The sequence below is a fragment of the Zonotrichia albicollis genome, chromosome 11 (assembly GCF_047830755.1).
Source record: "Zonotrichia albicollis isolate bZonAlb1 chromosome 11, bZonAlb1.hap1, whole genome shotgun sequence".
In the NCBI taxonomy this organism is placed as follows: domain Eukaryota; kingdom Metazoa; phylum Chordata; class Aves; order Passeriformes; family Passerellidae; genus Zonotrichia; species Zonotrichia albicollis.
This window is the reverse complement of record NC_133829.1, coordinates 17,155,971-17,173,815: the sequence shown is the minus strand read 5'-3', so window position 1 is coordinate 17,173,815 and position 17,845 is coordinate 17,155,971. Positions and strand designations below refer to the sequence as shown.

The following is a 17,845-nucleotide window of genomic DNA, read 5'->3' as shown; positions in this document are numbered from 1 at the left end:
CCATAAAAACCTGGATTGGGAAGGAATCCATGAGGATTTGGAGCCGGGAATTCTTTCCCAAATCCAAGGATTTGGATCACCCCAAATCCCAAATCCCCCTCGGAATCTCATCCCAAGGAATTCCAGCTGAGGTGATCCCACAATTCCCAGTTTTTCATCCCAAATCCAAGGGGACCAAATCCCAGCTCTTCCCTTTCCCATAAATCCCCAAATCCATGAAAAACCCCAAAATCCCCACCAGAACTCCCAAATTTTTCCTTTCCCAGCCCCACAAAATCCTGGGATTCGGGGATGGCAGTGGGAAAACCCCAAAATCCCATAAAAAAAGAGGGAAAAAAAAGCAGGAAAAGGGAATTTCAGAGCCGCTTTTGGGATTGGGGGAGGGAATTCTGAGCACAGGAATTCCAAGGATTGTTTATCCTGGTGGGATCCGAGAATTCCAAACAATCCTTGGAGCAGGATCGGAATTACGGGGTTTGGAGTTCCTGGGGGTGAAATTTCTGCCTCTCATTCCAAACTGGGATTTTATCCCAAAAAATGACCCCCGATTTGTTCCCATTCCCGGATTTTCCAGAATGTAAAAAAATCCATGGAAAAATGGGAATTTGGGAAGAGCTTTTCCCTTTTCCCAGAGGTTCTTCCTGGGAAAAATCCCAACTGGAGGAGGGGGGGTCTGATTCCAGAGGGATTCCTGGGATTTTTGGGATCAGGAAGCTCCAAAGGTAGGAAAAATTGGGAAAAATCCCATCCAGGATCCCAAATTCCCTCCTGGAAAAAAGGCTGATCCCAAATCCCAATGGGAATTCTGAGCTCTTCCCCCTTTCCAAGGGCCAAAACTCCAGGGAAAAAAAAAAAAAAAAAAAAAAAAAAAGGATTTTTGGGATTTGGGATCCTGGCATTCCCATTTTTCCTAATCCCAGATTTCCCTCTCCAGCCCCTCCAAATCCTTGGGAATTCCTTCGGGGTGGATTTCCCAGAATCTCCTGGGATTTCTTGGGAATTTCAGGGATCCCCTTTGGGATATTTGGGAATATTTGGGAATTCCCCCTGGAGCGAGGATTTCCTGCTCTGGATTGGGGTTTCCATGGGAATTCCAGCTGGGAACAGGAGAATCCCATGGGATCACTGGGGTTTTTTGGGGTTGGGAATGGGACCCCAAATGGGGCAAATCCCAGGGAATTCCAGGACCCCAATCCCGACTGTTATGGAGTTTGGGGTCGCCTGGGTTTGGTGACACTGAAGGGACACCAGGACGAGCTTTGGGGACACTCAGAGCCACCACAGAAGGGTTTGGGGTCACCTGGGCTTGGTGACATTTGAGGATTGGCGGTTCCCCGGGATTGGGGACGCTCCAGGGACAGCAGGGCAGGATTTGGGGTCACCAGGGTGAGGTTTGGGGTCACCCGGGGTGGTGGCACTCAGGGGACACCAGAGCAGGGTTTTGCGGTCACTGGGGTCAGAATGACACTGGAGGATTTGGGGTCATTTGGGTTGGGGACATTGAGGGACACCAGGGCAGGATTTGGGGTCACCGGGGATCAGGGTGACATTCAAGGATTTGGGGTCACTTGGGTTGGGGACACTTAAGGGACACCACTGAAGGGTTTGGGGTCACCTGGGGTGGTGGCACTGGAGGATTTGGGGTCACCTGGGGAGTGACAGAGTTTGGGGTCACCTGGGCTTGGTGACATTCCAGGGACACCAGGACGAGCTTTGGGGTCAGCTGGGCTGAGGACTGATGAAATCTTTTGGGTTTTTTTCGCTGCCACCCCAGGCGACAAACCCGAGCGGTGCCAGCCCGGGTGACAAACCCGAGCGGTGCCACCCCAGGCGACAAACCCGAGCGGTGCCACCCCGGGTGACAAACCCGAGCGGTGCCACCCCAGGTGCCACGGCGGGGACAATGCCCCGGAGCTCCGGGATCCTCTCGCGGTCCCGGCCCCGCTCTGGCGACACTGGCGCCACTGGCGAGGTGGCGTTGTCGCCAGCGCGGGGTTGGGGACAGGAAAGAGGAGCGGCGGCGCTTCCTGGTGGCTCCGTCATGTGACAGCGCCGGAGCGGATCTGATCCCAAATCCCGGCCCGGTGAGCGCATCCCGATCCGGGAACGCGGGGATTTGGGATCGCGGCGCCCCGGCCATAACAGGGGCGGAGTTTTGTCCCCAAAATCCCCGCCCCGGCCTTGTGGCGGTGCCACCCCCTGCGTGTGGCGGGGTGGGAATGGGGCCGGGAATGGGGCCGGGAATGGGGCCGGGAATGTCCCTCGGGACAGGGCGGGGCTGGCGCGGCCCCACCGCGGGGACAATGGGGACGGAGCGGGCCCGGAGCGGCGGGGGCGGGGCTCGGACACCGGAACCGCCCCCACGGAACCGGCAGCGCCTTCCCGGGGCCGGGATCGTCCCCTTCCCGGTGCCTGAATCCCGGTCCCACATCCCCATCCTGATCCCGCATCCCCTTCCCGGTGCCTGAATCCCGGTTCCACATCCCCATCCTGATCCCGACCCCACATCCCCACCGCGATCCCACAACTGCATCCCGGTCCCACATCCCCATTCCCATCCCGGTCCCTGAATCCCCATCCCGACCCCACAGCCCCATCCCGGTCCCGGTCCCACATCCCAATCCCACATCCCAATCCCCGTCCCATATCCTCAATCCCCATCCCATAACCCCATCCCGATCCCACATTCCCATCCCCGTCCCATATCTCACATTCCTATCCCGGTCCCGGTCCCACATTCCGGTCCCACGTCCCCATCCAGTTCCCACATCCCGATCCCAACCGCATATCCTCATCCCGATCCCACATCCCCATCCCGGTCCCTGAACCCCCATCCCGATCCCACATCCCCATCCCGATCCCACATCCCGGTCCCACATCCTGATCCCACAGCCCCATCCCGGTCCCACATCCCGATCCCACAGCCCTATCCCGGTCCCCCATCCCGATCCTACAGCCCCATCCCGGTCCCATATCCTCATCCAGTTCCCACATCCCGATCCCGGTCCCATACCCCCATCCTCATTCCCCATCCCGGTCCCATATCCCGATCCCCATCCCAGAATCCCCATCCCAATCCCAAAATCCCCATCCCAGAATCCCAGTCCCGATCCCGCACTCCTCCGGTTCCCGCACACCCGGATTCCCCCGGCACCGCCCCACAGCTCCCGGTCTCCCCTCCCTCCCTCCGTCCGTCCGTCCCTCCGTCCGTCCGTCCCTCTGTCCCGCCCTCTCCCCGCTCCTCCTCCCGCCGCTCCCGGCCCCGCCGCGACCCCGCAGGTACCGGGGGGACGCGGGGACAAACCGGGGGACACAGGCACAAAGCGGAGCCCCCCGAGGGGACAAACCGAAGCCCCCCGAGGGGACACAGCGGAGCCCCCGAGGCACCCACGGGCGGTTCCTGTCCCGGGGAGAGGGGGCGGGCGCGTTTGTGGGGCGGGCTGGGAAGGGGATCCCGGCTTTTTCTGGCTCCCCCAAATATTTACTGGCGGGACCGGGGGGTGTTTGTCCGCGCTGCCGAGCTGGGAGTGAGGAGTGGCGAGGAGGACACCTCTGGGGACACCTCTGGGGACATCTATGGGGACAGGGCTGGGGACAGGGATGGGGATACCCCTGGGGAAACCTTTGGGGACAGGGCTGGTGCTGGGGACAGAGTTGCTGGGGTGTTTTGGGGTCGCTGCCCGGGAGGTTTGGGGGTCACTGCCGAGGGGGTTTCGGGGTCGCTGCCGGGAGGTTTGGGGGTCACCACCAAGAGGGTTTTGGGGTCGCTGCCCGGGAGGTTTGGGGTCGCTGCCAGGGTGTTCCCTCTTTTTCCTCCGTCGGAGCAGGAAGGGGCGGTGGCCGCGGCGGCGCCGAAACCGTTTTGCTTTCGTTTCCACCGTCGCTTGGGAAATCCCAAATTCCAGGAAGGCCGAGAGCTCGGGGAGGAACCTGCGAGGGGCGGGACAGCAGAACCCCGAGCGGGATTCACGGGGCCGAGCCCCAACTTCCTCCATCCCACGGGACAATCCCGCATCTCTGCAGATGGAGACGGAACCGGAGCCAGAAGCGGAACCGGAGCCTCACCCAGAGCCGGGCCCCGCCGCGCCGGCCTCCCCTCCGTGCCCGGCGGCGGCGGAGGGCGAGGGCGAGGATGAGGATGAAGACGAAGATTTCCAGTTCCTGCGGTGCGATGGCTGCGGGCAGGACTCGGCGCAGCCGCGGCTGCTGCGCTGCCTGCACACGCTGTGCCCGGGCTGCCTGAGCGACACCAAGCAGTGCCCGCGCTGCCAGGCGGCCACGGGCGCTCCGGCCGTGGACAACCTGCTCTTCTGCAACCTGCGGAGCCGCCTGCAGCTCTGGCGGCAGATCCGCAGCTCGGGCGGGCCCGGCTGCAGCCGCTGCCGCGCCGAGGCGGCGCTGGTGTGGTGCTCGGACTGCGAGGAGTTCTTCTGCGGGCGCTGCCTGGAGGAGCACCAGTGGTGGCACAAGAAGAAGGCGCACCGGGTGCGCAGGGTGGAGGAGCTGCGGGCGGGCTCGGCGCGGCAGTTCCTGGAGGACACGCGCGGCTCCTGCAGCCTCTTCTGCTCCAGCGACAGCCACCCCGAGGAGAGCCGCGTGTGCAGGTGGGAGCGCCGTGCCCAGCCTCAAATGGGGGCGTGGGACCAAACCTCATCCCGGCCCCAAATCTTGTCCTATCTCCAAATCGTGTCCCTGCCCCAAATCTTGTCCTGGCCCCAGACCTCATCCCTGCCCCAAATCTTGTCCTGGCCCCAAATCTTGTCCTGGCCCCAGACCTCATCCCTGCCCCAAATCTTGTCCTGGTCCCAAACATCGTCCTGTCCTCCAATCTTGTCCCGTCTCCAAATCTCATCCCATCCCCAAATCTCATCCTGTCCCCAAACCTCGTCCTATCCCCAAACCTCACACTGTCCCCGCACCTCAGTCTGTCCCCAAACATTGCCATGGCCCCAAATCTTGTCCCGTCCCCAAATCTCATCCCATCCCCAAATCTTGTCCTGTCCCCAAATCTTGTCCTGGCCCCAGACCTTGTCCTGTCCCTAAATCTTGTCCTGGCCCCAAATCTCCCACTGTCCTCACATCTTGGCCTTGCCCCAAACATTGCCATGGCCCCAAATCTCATCCCGTCCCCCAAACCTCGTACTGTCCCCAAATCTCATGCTGTCCCCAAACCTTGTCCTCTGCCCAAAGTGTCGCCCTTTTCCCAAAACTCATTCTGCCCCCCAAACTCATTCTGCCCCCAAACCTCATCCTGTCCCCAAATCTTGTCCTGTCCCCCAAATCTTGTCCTGTCCCCAAATCTCACCCTGTCCCCAAATCCTGCCCTGCTCCAGGAGGTTTGGGGGTGATGCTCCAGCCTGGAATGTGCTGGAGTGGGATGGGCCCAAATCTATCCTGTCCCAAAATCTCACACAGCTCCCAAATCCCCTCCTGTCCCCAAATCTCCTGTCCCCAAAGCTCTGCCATTGGGGACTGATGGCAGTGACCCCCCAGAGACCCCGGGGAGCTCCAGCAGGGATTTGGGGAAAGGCTCTAGAGAGGGCTGGACGTGGTCTGGGATGTCCTGGGATGGGCACTGACCATCGCTGACCATCACTGACCATCACTGACCATCGCTGACCATCACTGACCATAACTGACTCTGTCCATCCCTGCCCTCTGACGATCACTGACCACTGACCATGCCTGACCCCTGTCCCTCCCTGACCCATGTCCATGACTGACCCCTGTCCATCACTGACCACTGCCCATTGCTGCCCAGTGTCCATCCCTTGACCCCTGTCCATCGCTGACCCCTGTCCCTCCCTGCCCCGTGTCCCTGTCCCCCATCCCGGGAGCCAATCCCGGTACCCCTCAGCACCTCCCGGCTGTCCCCCCTCTGTGTCCCTGCTGCCACCGCTCCCTGACGCCCCCCGTGTGTCCCCTGCCAGCATCTACTGCCCGCGCTGCGAGCGGGCTCTGTGCTGTCCGTGCGCGCTGCTGGACACTCGCCACGCTCCCTTCCGCGACCTGCGCGCCGAGAGCCGCCGCCGCCAGGACGAGCTGCGCTCGCTGCGCCGGGACCTGCGGCGCCTCCGCCGCTCCTTCGAGGCGGCGCTGGGGCGGCTGCGGGGCGAGGCGGCGCGGCGGGAGGAGCAGCGGGAGCTGCTGCGGGAGCGCGTCCGCGCCAGCGCCGAGCGCCTGCAGGAGCTGGTGCGCAGCGAGGCCGAGGAGCTGCGGGCGCTGCTGGAGGCGCGGCCGGAGCGCGGGCGGAGCGCGCTGGCGGAGGAGCTGAGCGGGGCCGAGGGCGCGCTGCTGCGGCTGGAGGCGGCCGAGAGGCTGGTGGAGAGGCTGGGGCGCTACGGCGGCGAGCAGGAGCTCATGGACATGCAGCCCTTCGTCAAGGCGGCGCTGCTGGAGCTGCGGCGGCTGCGGCCGCCCGAGCCCCCCGAGCTCCGAGAGCCGCCCGACTTCGCCGAGTGCCGGGCGCGGCTGCGGGCGCTGGTGCAGCGCGTCACGGGCCGGCCGGGTGAGCGCTGGGCCGGGCTGGGCTGGGCCGGGCCGGGCTGGGGAGGGAGCTCCGGGCTGGGCGGCAAAGCGCCCTCGGTGAGCAGGGACAGCGCTGGATCCTCCTTCTCCTTCTCCTTCTCCTTCTCCTTCTCCTTCTCCTTCTCCTTCTCCTTCTCCTTCTCCTTCTCCTTCTCCTTCTCCTTCTCCTTCTCCTTCTCCTTCTCCTTCTCCTTCTCCTTCTCCTTCTCCTTCTCCTTCTCCTTCTCCTTCTCCTTCTTCCCCTCCTCCTCCTCTCCCCATTTTCCCTGCTCCAGCCCCTCACCCCCAGAACCGGGATTTGCTCCGTTTTTTTTTTTTGTGGAGCCCTCTGGGTGTCCCCCAATCCCGGTGGCTCTGGGTACTCTTATTCCCAGGGAAGGGGTTTGGAGCTGCCAGGCGGGATTTTCCTGGCTCTGGAGGCTCCAGCTCGGGGTCTCATCCCGGTTTTCTCCGTTCCCAGATGTCCCTGAGGTCGAGGTGGGCCTGGAGAACAACCTGGTGAGACATCGGGGTGCTCCTGCCCCATCCCAAACCTGCACCTCTCCTTTCCCTCCCCATCCCGGTATTCCAGCGTTTCCTCACCCACGAATTCCCACATCCCACCAGGCACTGCTCCATCCCTGGGGAATTCCATGACCACGGGAGCAGCCCCCAGACCCATTTCAAACCCTCCGTGCCTCAGTTTCCCCATTCCCGAGGGTGTTCCCGCCCCTCCACTGGGACCCAAGTCCATCCCAACTCCCCACTCTTCCCGCAGGAAGAGGATCCAACCCTTCCCAAACCCCGCAGCGTCTCCCCCAGCCTGGAGGAGATCCATGTGGAGGAGGTGAGGTCCCTCTGTCCCAACCAGGTGAGATCCGCTGGGATCCCAATCCCAATCTCCCCCAATCCCATCCCAGATCCCAATCCCAATCCTGATCCCACCCCAATCCCAACCCCAATCTCATCCCAATCCCAATCACACTCCAATCCCAATCCCAATGCCAATCTCACCCCAGTCCCTAAACCAATCCCAACCCCAATACCACTCCAATCCCTATCCCAACTCAAATCCAATCCCAACCCCAATCCCACCCCAATCCCACTCCAATCCCAACCCTGATCCCAATCCCAATCCCTTCCCAATCCCACTCCAATCCCACCGCCAATCCCATCCCAGATCCCAACCCCAACCCCAATCCCACCCCAATCCCGATCCCACTTTTCCAGCCTCTCCCGCTGCCCTGCTGGAAGCGGCCGCTGCCCAGCACGGAGAGGGGCAGCCAGGTGTCTCCCAAACTCCTGAAGCTGGAATGTGACCACGAGCCAGGCCCCAGCCGTCCCAAATCCCAGTGGGAATTCCCGACGGAGCCCGGCCCCTCCACATCACGGCACAACTGTGTCCATGCCGGTGACACAGGTGGGCACCGGGAATGTCACCGTCCCTGCTGTCCCGCTTTTCCTCATCCCATGGGATCATTCCCGGCCTTTCTGTGCCCCTGTTGCATGGGAATCTTGGCCAAAGGGGGGGAGGATCCAGATCCGTAGGGTGAGGGATCCATGGGATGAGGAATCCATGGGCTGAGGGAACACTGGGATGAGGGATCTGTGGGATGAAGGATCAATGGGGTGAGGGATCCATGGGATGAAGGATCCATGGAGTGAAACATCCATGGGATGAGGGATCACTGGGATGAGGGAACATTGGGATGAGGCATCTGTGGGATGAGGGAACCGTGGGATGAAGGATCCATGGAATGAAGGATCCATGAGGTGGAGGATCCATGGGGTGGAGGATCCATGGAATTCAGGATCCATGGGGTGAAGGTTCCATGTGGTCAGGGATCTGTGGGATGAGGGATCCATGGGTTGAGGGATCCATGGAATTCAGGATCCGTGGGATTCAGGATCCATAGGATTCAGGATCTGTGGGATGAAGGATCCATGGGGTGGAGATCCATGGAGTGAAAGATCCATGGAGTGAAAGATCCATGGAATTCAGGATCCACACAGTCACCACCATTGCCCCCACGCTCTGGTTGGTTCCTGGTGCAAACCTCAGGAACGTTGATCCCGTGGGATCCGGAATTTTGGGATTTCCCTTGCAGAGGGCGGCAGCATCATCATCTGCAGCTCTGACGACAGCGACGAGGACACCGTGGTGGTGACGGTGACACCAGAGCCGCCCCCGTGCTGACATCCCACGGGATCCTCCGGCCTCATCCCGCAATTCCCGGCCTCCCATTCCCAGATTTCTGCTTGGACTTTCCTCTTCTTGGCCAATCCCAAATTTATTCTTGGACTGAGCTCTGGTGTGCCAGAGTGCCCTCAAATCCCACCTGGATCTGCTGGGATCTCCCCTTCAATGCTTTGAGGTTTCCTGGGAATGTTGTTCTCCTCTTAAATCCTGTCTGCGTTGATCCCAAAATAAAATTTGGGATGGGAGTTGGGATCTGTGCTGGCGGATCCTGTTCCTGAGCCCCCCCAAAGGTGGGGAGATGATCCCAAGGGTGGGATCCCCTCTGGGATCCCCCATCAGCACTTGGAGCTGGGAATTCCATGGGATTGGGATTGGGATTAGGATTGGGATTGAGATTGGGATTAGGATTGGGATTGGGGTCGGTTTCCTGGTGTAATGAGGGCTTAAAATCCCAGGTTTTTTATGTCTCCCCTCAATAAATCTGCTCTGGGATAAAATTCCAGCTTCTTCCTCTTCTTTCCACTTTGCTATTCCCAAAAAATCCTGAGCAGAGGGAAAACCTGGGAATTCTGGGGTGAAACCTGTCCCAGCTCCCTGCTCCAGGCACCGATCCTGGCATTTTAGGGACAGGAAAAGTTCCCGAGGACAAGGAGAGATCCCAGGGATAAAATTCCTGCATTCCATGAGTGGAGGAGTCTGTTCCAGCCACATTCCCACAAAAATCCAGGAAAAGAGGGAAATGGAATTTCCCTTTCCCAGGATAACAGTGTGGGATTGTCCCGAGGGAAAACAGGGAATGAATTCAGGGCTCTGCTTTTTTCCCAGATCCCATTTTTTTTATTTGGGACACCCCAGCCCCAGGAATATTTTCCATGGATTAAATTCCCGGGATTTGTGCGTTCCTGCCTCAATCCCAGCTGGATTTGGGATTCCCACTTTTAGGGCTCACAAAATTCCCATGATTTGACTGTTCCTACCTCAATTCTGTCTGGATTTGGGATTCCCAGATCCCAATTTTGGGGTTCCCCACTCCAGGAATATTTTCCATGGATTAAATTCCAGGGATTTGCACATTTCTGCCTCAATCCTGGCTGGATTTGGGATTTTTAGATCCCACTTTTGGGGCCCCCAAAATTCCTGGGATTTGTGTGTTCCTCCCTCAGTCATGGCTGGTTTGGAATTCCCAGATCCCACTTTTGGGGCTCCCCATTCCAGGAATGTTTTCCATGGATTAAATTCCCGGGATTTGAGCATTCCTGCCTCAGTCCTGGCTGGGTTTGGGATTCCCACATCCCATTTTTGGGGCTCAAAAAATTTCCCATGATTTGAGTGCTCCTGCCTCAATCCCAGCCAGATTTGGGGTTCCCAGATCCCAGTTTTGGGATTCCCAAATGGCACTCGGTGTCCCATGCGGGTGGCACTGGATGTCCCCATGCAGGTGAGGTGGCACTGGGTGGCAGTGTCGCCGCGCGGGGTTGGCTGTGACAGGGCAGTGCCACCACCAGGTGTCCCCCTTGCACAGCGGCTCGCGGGCTGGCGCTGCTCTGGGGACACCGACACGGGGACACTGAGCCTGTGACACTGACACGTGTGACATTGGTGACACTGAGCCCGTGACACTGACCCTGTGACACTGGGAACGCCCTGTGACACTGACACATGAGACAGTGACATGGTGACATTGGTGATGCTGACACGTGTGACACTGATGCTGTGACACTCACATGTGTGACACTGACACGGTGACACTGGTGACACTAGCACGGTGACACTGGTGACACTGACCTGGTGATACTGGTGACACTGACACGTGTGACGCTCACACATGTGACATTGGTGACACTGGCGATACTGACTCTGTGACACTGGGGACACCGACATGGGGACACTGAGCCTGTGACACTGACACGTGTGACACTGGGGACGCCCTGTGACACTGACACGTGTGACATTGGTGACACTGAGCCTGTGACACTGACCCTGAGACACTGGGGACGCCCTGTGACACTGACACATGGGACAGTGACATGGTGACATTGGTGACGCTGACACGTGTGACACCGATGCTGTGACACTCACATGTGTGACACTGACACTGCGACCCCGTGACACTGACACTGTGACCCCGTGACACTGACATGGTGATACTGGTGACACTGACACGTGTGACACTCACACATGTGACATTGGTGACACTGGCGATACTGACTCTGTGTCACTGGGGACACCGGCATGGGGACACTGACCCTGTGATACTGAAACGTGTGACATTGGTGACACTGAGCCTGTGACACTGACCCTGTGACACTGGGGACGCCCTGTGACACTGACACGTGGGACAGTGACATGGTGACATTGGTGACACTGACACGTGTGACACCGATGCTGTGACACTCACATGTGTGACACTCACATGTGTGACACTGACACTGCGACCCCGTGACACTGACACGGTGATACTGGTGACACTGACACGTGTGACACTCACATATGTGACATTGGTGACACTGGCGATACTGACTCTGTGTTACTGGGGACACCGGCATGGGGACATTGAGCCTGTGACACTGAAATGTGTGACATTGGTGACACTGACATGGGGGTACTGGGGACACTGACACTTCTGACACTGACCCTGTGACACTGGCCTTGTGACATTGGTGACACTGGGGACAGTGACAACTGTGACGCTGTGACACTGAAACGTGTGACATTGGTGACGCTGACCCTGTGACACTGGGGACAACAACGCAGGGACACCAACACTGTGACACTGACACGGTGACCCTGTGACACTGACACGGTGACACTGTGACACTGATATGTGTGACACTGACGCTGTGATGTTATTCCCAATCCCACAGTGATCCCAAAGGATCAGGATGTTATTCCTGACCCAGCAGCAATCCTAAAGGATCAAGGACATTATTCCCAATCCAGCAGAGAGCCCAAAGGATCCAGGATGTTATTCCCACACTCCCAGGCTGTGGGATCAGGATGAGCTTTTCCCTGCCCTGATCCTGCCCCAAAGCTCATTCATTCCAAAAAACGGGGCTGACACTTCCAGGGGGGCAGAACAGCTCCCAAAAACCCCAAATCCTGGAGAAATATGTCTAAAAATACCACAAAAATCCCACTGTCGCAAATTTCCCTTCCATACCAAGGAAATCCCATTTTCCAGGTGGTTTTAGGGCTGTGAATGGCTCTGCTGGAATGACATTGATGATCCTGATGGGATGTGATCAGTAATTCCCGGACCCATCAATAAATTCCCAAATGAACACAGGAAAAAGGGAGTGAGGAGAGGGAAAGGGGGAAACGAGATGGGAAAATAATGGGATAAATCTGGTGTGGGGATGGGAACGGATCTGTGCTCTCCATGGATCCACCCATGCATGGATCCATCATCCATCCATTCTTTATCCATCCATCCATCATCCATCCATCCATCCATGGATCCATCCATGGATCCATCCATCATCCATCCATCCATCCATGGATCCATCCATCCATCCATCCATCCATCCATCATCCATCCATCCATCATCCATCCATCCATCCATCCATCCATCCATCCATCCATCATCCATCCATCATCCATCCATCCATCCATCCATCATCCACCCATCCATCCATCCATCCATGGATCCATCCATCATCCATCCATCCATCCATTATCCATCCATCATCCATCTATCCATCCATCCATCCATCCATCCATCCATCCATCCATTCCTGGGAATGGGGGCTGTTGCCGGCAGGCACAGCCCGGGGCGGGGCCGCTCTCTGTCGCGACTCAGCCGTGTCGGCGACACCGGGAGGAGTCCCTCGCCCCCCCAGCCCCCCGGCCCTGCCCTGGTCTCTCTCCCCGGGCTCGGGCTCGGGCTCGGCGGGATCGATCCCTGCCCGGATCGATGGTTCCCGCCCGGGGCCCGGGGCACCCCGCGCTCCCCGATCCCGCTTTCCCGCGGAGGGAACGCTCCGGGGGCGGAATGCGGGAACAGCGTCCTCCCCGCTCCCTTCCCCGTCCTCCCTGCGGGCTCCAGGCGCGCTGAGCGCCCGCACGGGCCGGCACCGCCGCTGGAATTCCCGCGTGGATCGGGAATAGCAGCACGGGAGGCTCCCACCTGCTTTTCCTCCATCCTCCCAGGGATGCGCGGGCGGGACGGGGGGAGCCGCGCCCCGACGGCATCGCCGCCGCTCCGGGAGAACCGCTGAACAGCGGCCGAGCGGCGGAGAACGCCCGCGGGCCGAGCAGCACCGGCGCCCCCGCTTTTCTGGGGGGATATTTCTGTATTTTCGGGGGTACCGGCGGCGCGGGAGCGGCCGCGGGCGGCGCCGGCCGGGTGGGTGGGTGGGTGAGTGGGTGGTGGGCTGGGAGAAGGAAGGGGGTGGCGGGCGGGCGGGCGGAGGGGGAGGCTGGCAGAAATGCAAATCGCTGCCTCTCGCTGTGCCTCGGCAGCCCAGAGCCCGCTCGGCCCCGGCGCCGCTCGCAGCTCAGCCCCGGCAGGCGCGGGGGCAGCGGGCGGGGTCCCCCCGGTCCCCCCGCCCCTCGGCCGGCTGGCAGCGGGAGGATGAGGAGCGCCGGGAAGGGCTGAGGGTGGCGGAGAGGCTCCTAGGAGAGGGTGAGTGGCGGGGGACAGGCGGACAGGAGAGGGGGAATAGGGCGGGGATGAAGTAGGGAGAGACGGCGGAGAGAGGGAGGGGAGAGGGAAGCGAAAAGAATAATTGGGGATGAAGAGATGAAAGCAGAGGATAAAGAAAATGGAGGTTAATTAGTTGGTTATTGAGGGAGGGGGGGGTGAGTGGGGGAGGAAAAGCCTGATAGAGCCGGGAAAAAGTGAGAAGGGTGAGAAGAGACGGCTGGGAAAGGGAGAAGGAAAAACCGAATCGAGCCGAGAAATAGAGAGTGAGAAGGGTAGGAAAAACCGGCCAGGGGAGAGAGAAGGAAAACCTGATTGAGCAGGGAAATAGAGAGTGAGAAGGGTGGGAAGGGAGAAGGAAAAACCTGATCAATCCAAGAAATAGAGAGTGAGAAGGGTGGGAAGAACCGGGCAGGGGAGAGGGAAGGAAAAACCTGATCCAGCCTGGAAATAGAGCGTGAGAAGGGTGGGAAGAGCCGGCCAGGAAAGAGAAGAAGGAAAACCTGACTGAGCCGAGAAAAAGAGAGCGAGAAGGGTGGGAAGAGCCGACGGGAAGGGGAGGAAAGCGGGGGCGAGGGCGAGGAGGGGATGCGCGGGAGGCAGCGGGCGGCAGCCGGGGGGAGCCGGGCACAGACAATGGGGCGCGGCCCCGCCGCCTCCACCTCCCGCCGGCGGGCGGGGCCGGGGCGCGCTGGCGCTGAGCCCCGCGCTGTGCCCTGCCAGGGGGACATGGCCCCGCTGCTGGCGCTGCTGCTGGCGGCCCTGCTGGGCTCGGGCCGGGCGTGCCCGGAGCCCTGCGCTTGCGTGGACAAGTACGCGCACCAGTTCGCCGACTGCGCCTACAAGGAGCTGCAGGCCGTGCCCGCGGGGCTGCCCTCCAACGTGACCACGCTGAGCCTGTCGGCCAACAAGATCAGCTCGCTGCCCCGCGGCGCCTTCGCCGAGGTGACCCAGGTGAGCTCGCTGTGGCTGGCGCACAACGAGATCGCCACCATCGAGCCCGGCGCGCTGGCCGTGCTGGCGCAGCTCAAGAACCTGGACATCAGCCACAACCAGATCGTGGAGTTCCCGTGGCGGGACCTGCGCAACCTGAGCGCGCTGCAGCTGCTCAAGATGAACAACAACCGCATGGCGCTGGTGCCGCCCGACGCCTTCCGCACGCTCAAGGACCTGCGCTCGCTGCGCATCAACAACAACCGCTTCGCCACGCTGGCCGAGGGCATCTTCGACTCGCTGGGCTCGCTGTCGCACCTGCAGATCTACAACAACCCCTTCGAGTGCTCCTGCTCGCTGCAGTGGCTGAAGCGCTGGATGGAGAGCACGCTCATCTCCATCCCCGAGAAGGACTCCATCGCCTGCGCGCTGCCCGAGCGCCTCCGCGGCGTGCCGCTGGCCAAGCTGCCCGAGATGCGCTGCGCCGCGCCCGCCGTCACCATCGGCTCCTCGCCCGAGCTGGACGCGGCCGGGCTGCCCGACGGGCTCACGCTGAGCCTGCACTGCGCCGCCAGCGGCTCGCCGCCGCCCGAGCTGCGCTGGAAGATCCGCACGGCCGGCCAGAGCCTGGAGCTGGGCGGGAGCGGCCCGGAGAGCGCGGCCAAGGAGGAGCCGCGGCCCGAGCCCGAGCGCTTCGTGGCCTTCAAGAACGGCACCTTGGTGATCCCGCAGCTGAGCAAGCGCGAGGAGGGCACCTACACCTGCGTGGCCACCAACGAGGTGGGCAGCAACCACTCCTCGGTCAGCGTGGCCGTGGCGGGCCCGCAGAAATACCCGCCGCTGCCCGGTGCGGACCCGCTGGGCGGAAAGGGGCAGGCGGGCGACAAGAAACCCGGCACGGAGGCGGCCAAGAACAGCGTGCTGACCCCGGAGGAGAGGGGCAAAGCACTGGGCCCCACCCGGCAGAGCCGGCCCGGCTCGGCGGCGGGGCCGGAGCCTGAGGGCCGGGGCCGGGTCCCCCTGGAGCCGCCGGGGCTGGAGAAGAAGTGCGGGGCCTCGGCGGGCGGCTCCAAGTACATCTCCAACCACGCCTTCAACCAGAGCGGCGACTTCAAGCGGCACAGCTTCGAGCTGGGCGTCATCGCCCTGGACGTGGCCGAGCGCGACGCCCGAGTGCAGCTGACGCCCACCCAGCCCGGCGGGGGCCACCTGGGCGTGCTGTACCTGTGCCAGCAGGGCCGCCAGGGCCACGCCCTGCTGCAGTGGTCGCAGATCGAGGCCGGCGTGAACTCGTACTGGTTCCAGGGCCTGAGCCCCGGCACCAACTACTCGGTGTGCCTGAGCTCGCCGGGCGAGGAGTGCCGCGTGCAGGTGGTGTTCACCACCAAGAAGGAGATCCCGTCGCTCATCATCATCGTGGTGGTCAGCATCTTCTTGCTGCTGCTGGCCACGCTGCCGCTGCTGGGCGCCACGTGGTGCCACCTGCTCGCCAAGCTGCAGGCCAAGCCCTACAAGCTCATCATGAAGGCGCAGAACCCCGACCAGATGGAGAAGCGCATGGCCGCCGACTTCGACCCCCGCGCCTCCTACCTGGAGTCCGAGAAGAACTTCGGTGCCGGCGAGGCCGAGGCCGAGGAGGAGGAGGAAGAGGAGGAGGAGGAGGCGGGGGATGAGGAAGGAGCGCGGTGGCGGCGCGGGAGGGAGGGGGAAGGCGCGGCCGAGGTGGAGCGGGAGGAGAGCGTGGCCGCCAGCTCCATGGCGGAGTCGCAGTCCAAGGGCGGCGCCGAGGAGTTCGAGGTGCGCTCCGAGTACAGCGACAAGCTGCCGCTGGGCGCCGAGGCCGTCACCATCTCCCCGGAGATCAACGGCAACTACCGGCAGCGGCCCCGCTGAGCCCCCCAAATCCCCCTGTCCCCGCTCCCACCCCCCGCTCCGCCCGGGGAAAAACCTCCGGGAACGAGCGGAGCCATCCCCGCCTCTCCTTCCCCTCCTCCTTCTCCTCCTCCCCTTCTTCTCCTTCTCGCCCGGTGCCCCCGGGATGAGCCTCCCACGATTTCGTTTCCATTTCGGGCACCGGCGGTGCTCGCTGCCGGCTCGGCGGCAACAACGATTCCCTCTCCCCCCGCTCCCTCCGCCGCCCGCCAGCCCCGGGTTCGCTTTCCCCTCCGAGGAAAAAACGAAAAAACCTCGAGAAAACGGCTAAAAGCAAAAAGGCCGATAGCCCCAAATTCTCTTTGCTGGAATCGGTTCAGTCCCCGCCGCTCCTCGGTGCCCGGTGAGTCCCCTCTGCTCCCCGGTTCTCTCCTCTCGAGGCCGGAGCTGTCCCCGCCGCTGCCCGGTGTGTCCCCGCCGCTCCCCGATGTGTCCCCACCGCCCTCCGGCGCATCCCGATTTTCCCCGGCGGGTGCCGACATTCCCGGTCCCGGCAACTCCCGGGCGGTTTTCCTCCTTCCCGGCGGATCCCGGGGCTCCTCGGTCCCCGGCACTCCCGGGCGATGCTCCCCGCGCCCCGCTGGGTGCCGGCATTCCCGGTCCCCGCCGCCCCCGGGCGGTTCTCTCCAGCCCCCGATGGATATTGGTGCTCTCCGGTCCCACCATTCCCGTTCCCGGTGGGTCCCGGTCCTCCCCGGTCCCCTCCACTCCCGGGACCTGATCCTCGGTCCCCGTCACTCCCGTTCCCGGTGAGTCCTGGTTCTTCCCGGTCCCGCCATTCCCGGCAGCTGATTCCCGGTCCCCACCATTCCCATTCCCGGTGGGTCCTGGTTCTCCCCGGTCCCACCATTCTCGGCAGCTGATTCCCGGTCCCCCCCACTCTCATTCCCGGTGGGTCTCGGTTTTCCCCGATCCTCGCCACTCCCGGGAGCTGATCTCTGGTCCCCGCCCTCCCATTCCTGGTGGGTCCCGATTCTTCCCGGTCCCCACCATTCCCGTTCCCGGTGGGTCTCGGTGATCCCCGCTCCCACCACTCCCATTCCCGGTGGGTCCCGGTTCTCCCCGGTCCTCGCCCTTCCATTCCCGGTGGGTCCCGCTCTCCCCAATTCAGCACCGGGCTCTCCGGGACAGCTCCGCGCCCCGAGGCTCCGGGGGCTCCCCGTTCCCCAATCCCCGGTCCCCAATTCCCGGTTCCCGGCCCCGTGCCCTCCCCTCGGTGTGTTTTGGGTAGAGTAGCCTTGTAGCCAAGTGTGTGAGCCGCAGACGCGCCCGGAGCCCGCGGCCGATGTCGCCGCGGTGGCCGCGGTGTCCGCCAGCCCCGGTGCCGGCCCCGGTGCCGCGGAGAGCCGCGGGCGCCTTCTCTGCGCGCTTCTGTCCGTGACGAGTCAATAAAAGGGATTGAAAGTGGAGCCGCCTCCGTGCTTGGGGGGAAAAACCGGGATTTTGTCCCCAGGGCGGGGAGGGGACAGCCAGGAGGTGGCACCGCCACGGCCGCCTCCTTTTATGTGTTTGACGCGTTTTTTAATATCGTAAAAACATCAATTCATTTTTTTTCCGGCCATAAAATCGCGTTTGCGTGCGAACGGAATCGCCCAAATCCATTAAATCTTTCCTATAAATTCACCCCGGA

At 61.8% G+C, this 17,845-nt stretch overlaps 2 protein-coding genes across 12 annotated transcripts; both read left to right on the top strand.

The window, feature by feature from the left end:
* Positions 1 to 1,959: 1,959 nt before the first annotated feature.
* Positions 1,960 to 9,220, top strand: PML (PML nuclear body scaffold). Of its 10 annotated transcripts, none has more exons than XM_074549612.1 (7): positions 1,960 to 2,084; positions 4,024 to 4,604; positions 5,931 to 6,508; positions 6,989 to 7,026; positions 7,286 to 7,378; positions 7,738 to 7,927; positions 8,616 to 9,218. In XM_074549612.1, the coding sequence occupies exons 2-7, from the start codon at positions 4,024 to 4,026 to the stop codon at positions 8,702 to 8,704; spliced, it is 1,569 nt and encodes a 522-aa protein (XP_074405713.1). In that variant the 5' UTR covers positions 1,960 to 2,084; the 3' UTR covers positions 8,705 to 9,218. The 10 variants fall into 10 exon arrangements, 8 of the variants coding, with proteins under 8 accessions (XP_074405713.1, XP_074405706.1, XP_074405708.1 ...); XM_074549605.1 differs by having other exon boundaries at positions 1,985 to 2,084; positions 3,828 to 4,604; XM_074549607.1 differs by having other exon boundaries at positions 2,001 to 2,084; positions 3,906 to 4,604.
* Positions 9,221 to 13,097: 3,877 nt separating this feature from the next.
* On the top strand, positions 13,098 to 17,624 carry LOC141730585 (immunoglobulin superfamily containing leucine-rich repeat protein 2-like). Of its 2 annotated transcripts, XM_074549600.1 has the most exons (2): positions 13,098 to 13,332; positions 14,074 to 17,624. In XM_074549600.1, the coding sequence occupies exon 2, from the start codon at positions 14,080 to 14,082 to the stop codon at positions 16,174 to 16,176; it is 2,097 nt and encodes a 698-aa protein (XP_074405701.1). In that variant the 5' UTR covers positions 13,098 to 13,332; positions 14,074 to 14,079; the 3' UTR covers positions 16,177 to 17,624. The 2 variants fall into 2 exon arrangements, with proteins under 2 accessions (XP_074405701.1, XP_074405700.1); XM_074549599.1 differs by having other exon boundaries at positions 13,098 to 17,624.
* The last annotated feature ends 221 nt before the right edge of the window (positions 17,625 to 17,845 follow it).

Bases quoted from the DNA above. Each gene is read 5' to 3' on its own strand.
- PML (XM_074549612.1), top strand. From the start codon at position 4,024: ATGGAGACGGAACCGGAGCCAGAAGCGGAACCGGAGCCTCACCCAGAG. The intron at 4,605-5,930 runs GTGGGAGCGCCG...GTCCCCTGCCAG, and splicing joins GAGGAGAGCCGCGTGTGCAG to CATCTACTGCCCGCGCTGCG. The intron at 7,928-8,615 runs GTGGGCACCGGG...TTTCCCTTGCAG, and splicing joins TGTCCATGCCGGTGACACAG to AGGGCGGCAGCATCATCATC.
- LOC141730585 (XM_074549599.1), top strand. From the start codon at position 13,939: ATGCGCGGGAGGCAGCGGGCGGCAGCCGGGGGGAGCCGGGCACAGACA.